Source organism: Pieris napi, chromosome 6, assembly GCF_905475465.1.
Source record: "Pieris napi chromosome 6, ilPieNapi1.2, whole genome shotgun sequence".
Lineage (NCBI taxonomy): Eukaryota > Metazoa > Arthropoda > Insecta > Lepidoptera > Pieridae > Pieris > Pieris napi.
This window is the reverse complement of record NC_062239.1, coordinates 3,336,329-3,345,531: the sequence shown is the minus strand read 5'-3', so window position 1 is coordinate 3,345,531 and position 9,203 is coordinate 3,336,329. Positions and strand designations below refer to the sequence as shown.

General features: G+C 33.3%; 1 protein-coding gene across 2 annotated transcripts in view; it reads right to left on the bottom strand.

Annotated features, from left to right (window-relative positions):
- Positions 1 to 767: 767 nt before the first annotated feature.
- The window catches only part of LOC125050040 (histone-lysine N-methyltransferase ash1), a 44,978-nt gene continuing 36,542 nt past the window's right edge, over positions 768 to 9,203 (bottom strand). For both annotated transcript variants that reach the window (XM_047649593.1, XM_047649594.1), the window contains 7 exons: positions 8,870 to 9,024; positions 7,596 to 7,850; positions 7,258 to 7,427; positions 6,649 to 6,751; positions 6,100 to 6,267; positions 5,191 to 5,319; positions 768 to 4,617 (listed from right to left, as the gene is read on the bottom strand). In XM_047649593.1, the coding sequence (XP_047505549.1) occupies positions 4,462 to 4,617; positions 5,191 to 5,319; positions 6,100 to 6,267; positions 6,649 to 6,751; positions 7,258 to 7,427; positions 7,596 to 7,850; positions 8,870 to 9,024 (1,136 nt within the window). In that variant the 3' untranslated portion in view covers positions 768 to 4,461. The remainder of the gene's footprint in view (positions 4,618 to 5,190; positions 5,320 to 6,099; positions 6,268 to 6,648; positions 6,752 to 7,257; positions 7,428 to 7,595; positions 7,851 to 8,869; positions 9,025 to 9,203) is intronic.

The following is a 9,203-nucleotide window of genomic DNA, read 5'->3' as shown; positions in this document are numbered from 1 at the left end:
TTGATTTGAGATACATTTACTATCAGGTAAATGTAAAATTAGAAGCATTTAATATAATATATTTCTTTTTTGACGTTCATAAGTGTATACATTGTGTTACCTATATAACTGATTTTGACTCGACTGTCCTACTTACTGACTTATCTTGTATTCGTGATAATCACATTAAAGACTACGTATATCTCAGATTCAGTTTGCTTGTATTAGGCTTAATTACACCTAAACAAGTCCAGTGCACAATATTTACGGGCGGACGCCAGCCTAATCTTTTCATTGCGTCTGACCCCAGCCACTGGGACCACACGGCCAGTACAAACAGTAAACATAAATTGTTATTTAAGGTCAATGTTAGTTTAATTCTGAATATTACTGCGCAATGGCCATCCCCCCATTATCCTTCTGTTTGTGAGCTGTATGCACAACACTTAACCTGTAAGGTTTGCATTAAATCTTTTGCACAAATATATTTTATTATTTAAATCTACTTATAGGCAAATTAACACATGTGTTCTTGTGACATCGCCGGCATCATTTTGGTATGTGGCGGGTTTTTTTAATATAGAAAAGGGTTCACCTAATGTTAAGTAAAGTCGCCCATGGACAAAAACTGCCTAACTCAGACTCGCCAGTGCGTTGGCTTTGGAGTTGGTACTCTAAAATCATTACGCAATATTTTGATGCGCTGTTGAAACGCTCGGGTATAGTAGCTCGTACTGTGCGTTACGTTCATAGCACGGTCATGGTACTTTAGAAATAAAAAACGAATATTTTATCGATTTTAATTTAATATTAAAACATGAGTTACAACAAATGGCATCTTAAAACAAAATATTACTTAGAAAATAGTAAAGCTGCTCAATAATTTGTATCTCTTGAATCAAATTTTTGCTTAAACATTGGCTTATATTTTAATTTTATTAATATTATGCATGTTAAGACCAGCTTATAATAACTAAAAAGCAAAAATGATTCAAGTGACCAATTTTCAATTTTGTTTTGCCGAATGTTACATGTATAATTTTGATCCCAAAATATGTATTTCCTTAAACACTTTGAAATACTGAAAGCATGTATTATCTACGCTATCGCTTATAATATTGACTATGGAATCTATTATGTAATTAAGTACATATGGTGTGAAACATGAACATGTAACGTGGTATATACTTAACTAACTACAAGGCAAAGAAGTGCTTTTTTGTGCAAGAGAAAAATCTGTAATTTCTGTTCACTACTTCACGATAAAGACTAACTAACCTCTTTTTTCATAAAAAATTATCTCTGTTAAGTTTAGTATATTTTCGTCTCTTTCTGTCAAATTGTGTTTACGCTGTGATAAAAAGGGACAGATGAGTACTTTAGTTTGTAATTAGACCGATTAAATTTAATAATAATTCCGGGTACGATACAGAGTCTTAGCGGTATGTATAACTCCCGTTTGTCTTACCCGTATAGGATTTGATATACGGGACTCATGCTTACCGCAGTCTCGACCTAATTTTACCCATATCAACTAAAGTAACGTTGATATGATGATCTCTTTCATCAAAACATAAGCGCAACGTGGCAGAAAGAGACAAATCGATAAACAGTGTGACTGATTCCATATCAGAAAAACTAAATGTCTAATTGCATTACTATAACTATAGTACTCATCTGTCTCTATTCATCACAGGTACACATAATTTGAAAGAGACAGAGGTGTACAATAGTGATTTAGGTTTTATTAATAAAGAGGTTACAGTGTAAACTTCATGTAATGTTTCTTTCCACACAACGATATCTCTCCATAACTCAATAATCTCTTTAGCACTTCAGCATCGCTATATAGAATTGACTGTATGTATTTCTTATTGTAAGAAGTGACATTCAAAGGTTAACTGAGTGCAGGATTCATACCACCAAATTGTCGTAAATAATCATATAAAACTCGATAATTAAATAACTGTTTCATTTGGAAGATCAGCACCCGGTAGGGCGAATACATTAAATTAACGATATACAGGCGGAACTATTCAGCCCGCGTTTCAAGAACTCAATTGAACTTGAGAACAAATCTGCGGCTCTAAAACGTGGATTAAATTTGTTTGTGACCATGGATACCATTCTTTATCTATGGTAACCATAGTCAAAAACACGATACTTTTATCTACGTTTTATAAGGCCGCTGAATTTTGGAGGAGCTTATTAAAATACTGTATCAATTCACCAACCTATTAAATATGTGTCTATAACCAATTCTAGCTATTTTGTCTTACTTATTAACACTATAAGTTGTATTGTACAAAGTTCCACGGATATTAAGCTATTTAAGGAAAATTAAAATTAAATCTTTAAAAAACACTACGTGTTGTTAATAAATTAATTATCTGTAATATAAGTTATTACATTTACTGTCTTATAAAATATCGAAACCTAATGTGATCAAGAAGTAGTGAAAATTAAACCCCTTATTCATAAAAACTAAATCAGTTACACAATCCAAGTTTTCCAAAATCATTGATATCTCTTTTATCATAGGCTAAATACAACTAGACGGAAAGAGACAAACTATTTTGTTAAAAGAGTGCAATTGTTTTTATGAATAATGGTGTTACTGTACTTTTAAAGAAACACACTTTGACAGTACATTCTCTATAATATTCAGAGACAAATTGCTTAGTCAAAGAATTATGACAACATAAGATCAAGTCAGAATCTCGTAGTGACTCAAAATTCATATACAAATTTAAGAGTTCCTAAACTTGTTTTAAGTTGGACGTTCCATATAACCTAAGTATTCATCCTTAACCTTTTATATGCCAACAGCTATAACTATTTGGCAAATGCATCAAAAAAAGTCCAGCACGTTTTTGACATACGTCAGTTCGCACTAATTTTCGATTTTGAATCCAACCTTTAATCTTCCTTATGCTCTGAATCATCCAACGGCTATGGATTTTGCCCAAATGGAAAATAACTCGTCCGTCTGTAGCACACAACAGGTGGACGAGTTATTTTCCACTTAAACGAGTCCCTGAATCTTGAAGTCGCTTGTCGAAAACGGACTGTCAAAATGAATTATTTTAATTGTATAATAGAAGCTAGGTCAATGCTACATCCTAAAACCACGGAAAATAATATTAAACATATAAAACCTTTTGGGATCAATAAACCTATCGTGTATAAGCAAGTGCAAAAGCAATAAAAACACAATCTTAACTAAAGCATGCGATATGATTAAAAAAACAGTTTTTACAAATAAATTAGAAACAAAAACAATTTGTTCACGAACGATCACATACTACTTTATGGTCACCCTAGTATATTGAAAAATCGGTGGACGAACACAAAACAATTCAACTGAATTAAAATTTAAGCGATTATATAATTACTTAGCACCTTCGACTAATATCCTGAATTATATCAGTAAAATGTTCACGCCCTTAATAGATTGAAGCTAGAACCTAAACAAGCAAAGGTCAAGAGGGAAGAAAACTTTTAAAACGATAAACGTAACGATCGGAAAAGATAAAACGTACGTAAAGTCATAATAAATACCATAAACGATAATTACTAGGGTACCATAGTGCAAGATTTCGCGCGGCCATTTATAACCGAATATATTAAAAACAACCGACCCCATCTACATACTTAATCTTAACTTGTAAAAAATAGAGAGATTTTAATACATGATAGCAGTGTATAACGTTTTGCAAGTATCGAAACTTTCGACTGAATTTTCATACGAAAAGTCAAAAGTACTGTCCTCGGGACGTAGAAAATGACCAGAAATAAAACCTTAAAAAAACCTAGAAGAAATACTAACATTACTATAACAACCGCCAAACAACTCCCTAACTATAAATCTTTCAACTCTCAACATCAGTTCGCACCACTGGTCGTTTAGTAATTACGCTATGATAAATTAACAATATTAGCCTATAAAAATATATAACTAATTTATATAGAAATACATCTGTAAACGCATAAGCACACGAAATTTGAGATTTCTATAGCTAAGAAAATAAATAATACGTTAAGTTACAAAAATATTTTATATACAAGAGATTCCGATGAAAATCCATGCCATTCCTCTTATTGTCCACTTTCAACATAAGGAATGTTTATACTTATATGTAACAAAATTTTTACACATAACGTGCAATTAATATTCTACTTGTGATTATGCGAAATGTATGTACAGGATATACTTCGAACCGCTCTTGCAATACGTGATAAGAAGCAGTTTAACTAAAATAAATATTCACAAATGCATGATATAAGCGAATACATAACTTTAGAGTCCGCACTTACAATATTAGACATTTTGCTTCTCAGCATTTAGTATTAATATAAATAGTCAGTTATTCTCTATATCCATAGATCCGAATTTCATTTAGTAATAAATTATTTAATTTTCGTACGTTGCGCACGTGTTACGTATCAAGTGGTGCACGTAAGGCATGTACTCCTTGGTGGTCAGGAGAGCCTGGCGCGAGGTCTCCTCGCAACGCGAGGCGCCAATAGATACGATGCGTCAACTGCTCCACGTTGACCTCCCCGTGTGAGCAGACCTCGAGCTATTTCATTCACTCGCTCTTTTTGCTGCTCGCGTCGCTGGGCAGGGGATAGTGCCTGAAAGATTTAAGCTTTATTACTACACATGTCTCAAATAAAAGAGATCAAGAAAAGACAAGAATAGAGGAATTTACAAAGAGATTTTGAAAGGACAAGGCGGACGGAACACTTTGCAAGCTAAGAAGTGGAGTAAAACTATGAGATGATACCCACATATAGGAAGAAGAAAAAAAAAGCGGACAGAACAAGATATGGGAAGATAAAACTGGTTGCAGGCAAGGTTTGGTCAGGAGTGAGGGCGAGAAGGGGCAGAAGGTTTGTCGGAATCGGCAAACGGGCTAAGTTTGTTTTTTCTAATTTATTGTGTGTAAGGAAAAGGAACTTGTCCGAAATAAATGCTATTTTTATTGCACATATCATTAAAACTTATTTAACTGATGAAATCAAGAATATTAAATTTTTTACACGTTACGTTTCGCCGTATCAAGTTGATAGACAAATATGAGCCTAAATATTGCCATATATATTAGTTCTGTTAATTTCAAGTTAAACAATCTAAATAAAGGACTAATAAAATTAACATATTACAATTTCTGGGACTTGTATGTGAATGAATAATATATTAATTACCTTATTAACACTAGAAATTGCACTTGTTGATGGTTTTTTCTTAATCTCGTTTGTTGCTTTCGGTTTGTCCGTAGCGAGGAAATTCTTGCCAGCGCGACCTTTAAGATATTCCGGCAACACCTCATGAGGCTGTAAAAAACATTAATGATTAATAGATAACATTGTATTATAGTGACTAAGATGATATACATATTTTCAAAATACTAAAGTAAAATGTTCTGAGTATAACAAACACAGAGGTCGACTTATATTATTTTTTCTTGACATTCTTTATTTACTTAATCCGTTCTAGGTTTAATTCGCCGGATCAGAAGTATCATACGCGCATACTGCGAGTACATTACGCAGAAATGTGAATCTTTAGGGTAGTCTGTTTCTTCAATTATATTTTAAAAAAGAAATATATATGTTTACAGAACACCACTATTTATTATTATTGACTTGATACAATGAAATATGACATAATGATTTTTAAAAATATTAAACGTGCTCTCGCGTCCTTGACTCGCAGCGCACTGGTGCGGGGAACCGAAGTTTAGCATGAAGTACTTTAAAAAATAAAATGAACATTTCATAAAAATTCTAAATAAAAATTTTAATTACTAATAGTGAGTTATTTACGAATTTTAAATCCCAATTAAATTATATAATTGTCTTAAACGCGTTGTATTTCAGTCAAAGATTATTAATAATTTCAACCAGTTACTTAGCATGTCTCAAACTTATAGACTAGTATTTGTGTTTTGTTCTCACTATAATGCCACATTAGTGATTGCAGTTCCTTATTTAACTAACTTTGCAATTAAATGTAAATGAATGTAACGAAATGTAAATTTAGACCCTATTCCCTTTTTTAGTATTAACGTTCATAGTTAGCAATATGAATAAATTATGACTTTATAAGCTTACCGCGTACGTCCTTGAAATTTTAAGCCTTTGCGGGAAATGGTCGAAGGCGTAAGGCTTCGTGCACAACGGATATTTCGGTCGAGACACTTTTGTGAAGAGATGCGCCGTACGATCCACGCGTAGCTCACAGATGTATACGTGGGCTTCAGATGCGCCCACTGGCCGACCCTGATATAACAAAAACGCATTTAAATACTACAAAAAAAAAACAAATAATTCTTGTAGTATTTGAGATTTATAGTACGTTTACGAATAATTTTGCTTAAAAAGTAGGTAGGTCTATTTTTTCATCAATCAAAAGCTGTTTGTTAAACTAAAATCATTGGCACCGATTTAACTAAAGTATTCATCTGTCCCTTTCCATCACAGTTTAAACACTATTTGACAGAGAGAGATGAAGTAGTACTTTCATTAAGACTGCAATTAGGTGATTGACTATGACTGTTCAAGGCCAATAAAAACACCATAAAAAGTTACCTAAACTAAAGGAAGTTCTATAGTATTCAGTGACTTATAAATATTTTTGTTTATAAAAAAATAAAAATGTACCTTGCAGAATGTATTGAGATCCATGACCCAGCACTGGGACATGACAAGTTCTATGGGAACGGCTTCATATAAGGGTACGCGCATTACTTCATTGTGGAAGAATCTGGAAATACATAACACTTACATTTAGATACTTGTAAATTAAAACAAGAGCTTTTGACAAATTTTATACTGGAGCAAGTGACCTCTTGACCCCAACATTTTTTTCTATTAAGTATGATTATTTTGTTCGAAATGTTTTCTATGTGGAGTACGTCTGTGGAAACACAGTTTCAAGTTTGTTAATAAAATTAAAGTAATAAATCCTAGACCAACAATTATTTAAGCTTTGATGAATTTCTGATCAAAATATTTTCTTATATAAAACCATGCGTTTATACTAAAAGGCTTAAACAAAATATCTAATATCCGTCACTAAATGTAAGTAATTTTAATCATCTTAAAGCACTTTAACCGACCATAAAAAGCTGTATTAAAACCCATTAGTATAGTCCTTATCAATAAAAGGGGTTCACTATAAAAATACTCCAATTAATTACTCCCTAGTAATTATTTTTTGAAAACATATTTTCATATAAATTCTAGGTAAAAACATTAAGATACACTTACTTCCTAGTGGGCTCGTGGAATGTCTCATGCGGCCGCAAGTAATGATGCCCGTACACGTATCTCTCTTGCGTATCCTTGTGTTTCCACAAACGTTCCACGCGGAATATATCCAGTTCCGAGACTGGAACGCATCCGATGGTTTGGTATGTGTGTTTTCGTACCTCGTTATCCTGAAAATATATTTTACACTATTAACTATCTATACTCGTTTTATGTGCTCGTTATATATTCGTTTGTGTGTGGGTGCATGTGTGTCTGTGTGCGAGTGTAAGAAATAAGCCACATAACTTAAAAATCTCAATCATACATTATTTCTGGCGCTATGCGAAATAAATTACCTTATTAACCGTAATATCTTCCTTTTCCTTTCCCTTAATGTTCTTTAATTTCTTCCTGTCGACGCGTTTTGTCTTCGGCGAATCCGTTTTATCTCCTGTTTTTTGGCTGACATCGGGATGTTTATCATTAATGGGTATATCTCTTAGCACGTAAACTGTATCGCCTTGTCTTACTTGAAGGCCATCACGCATCAGCGATAAGTAGAATTGATGGCCTTCCTCTGTATACTCGTCTAGAGGAATTTCGCGATCCACCTATAACAGGAAATCAAATACATATATTAAATAAAAAACGATACATATACAAAAAAAGAAAAACAAAAGCAATTGTGTTATTTTTAATTATATTAGTTGAAAGTTTTATTATTGGTATAGATAACGATTTTATTTATAATTGAATTATAAGTCTGGTTTAGTAGAATATCTTTAGTAACATTTCTTTTCAAATCGATATAAAATGGACCAAACATTTATTTATTTTAGGTTTAGAGTATAGATTATAGATTATAAGCCAATGACGATATCATTGGCTTGACGTGAATTTATTGGATTATTTTATAACTCGTCTTTATGTTTATCAGCTAACACAGTCAGCGAATGACTGCCACATCAAGTTTAAGGTCCATATTCTAATTCGTATCTCAAGCTACAATCTATTTTTGAGCGATGTTATGGTGTCAGTATAAAATAAGATACCTCTAACATACGTATATGTAACGCTTTAGTCTATAAGAGAAATGTACTATAATTATTAACTGAGTTATACTCGATATATCATACGAGATGGACGGCTTTACTTGATTCCCTACATCGAACCTTATACTGTCAAATATCTTAAACTTCATACAGAAATGGTTTCACAGCTCTTATGCCCGCCTTTCACTGCGAGCTGAACGGACCCATTACGGACTCCGCCATTCTCGTAACGATGATTTCACACATTTTCATTTCCGTGGGAAACTCGGTCAACTCGCTAACCTCATATGTGACTCTTTCAACTCGCTCTCTCCGCTACGCTCGTCTCCGCTTTGGTGGAAGCACATGTATGAAAATCATCGTTACGAGTATAGTGGAGTCCGTAATGGGTCCGTTCCGCTCGCAGTGGAAGGCGGGTATTAAAACTAGATTAAAGTATGATTGACGTTCTACAATACTACATTTGCTGTAATAAATAATATGGTATCATTTGAATAGCCTCCAATGTTTTATCAGGCCGTTAGTTTCATAAATAAGGTTATCGAAGCGAATTATTATATACAACGTTAAAAACTCACAGGCTCCGTAGAACACAGATGGCAATAGTGCGTAGAGCTGGTATCAGCGAGTCGCATACATCGCGCGTGTTGCCATACACCACAACGCGAGTTGCCACATTGCACCATTAGTCCTTCTTCCACGTGTAGACCGCAGATGCACAGGATTACTTCCTCTGTAAAAGTACCATTACTTAATAAACACACACATAACACAAAATTAATGATTAATATAACATTATTAGTTGACTTGTTTGTATTAAAACGTTTTCTATTGCAGTATAGACCAGTGCCGATAATTTTTGAAACCTAAAAAAATTACAGTAGGATGAAACCCATTAGAAAAGCAGGGGAA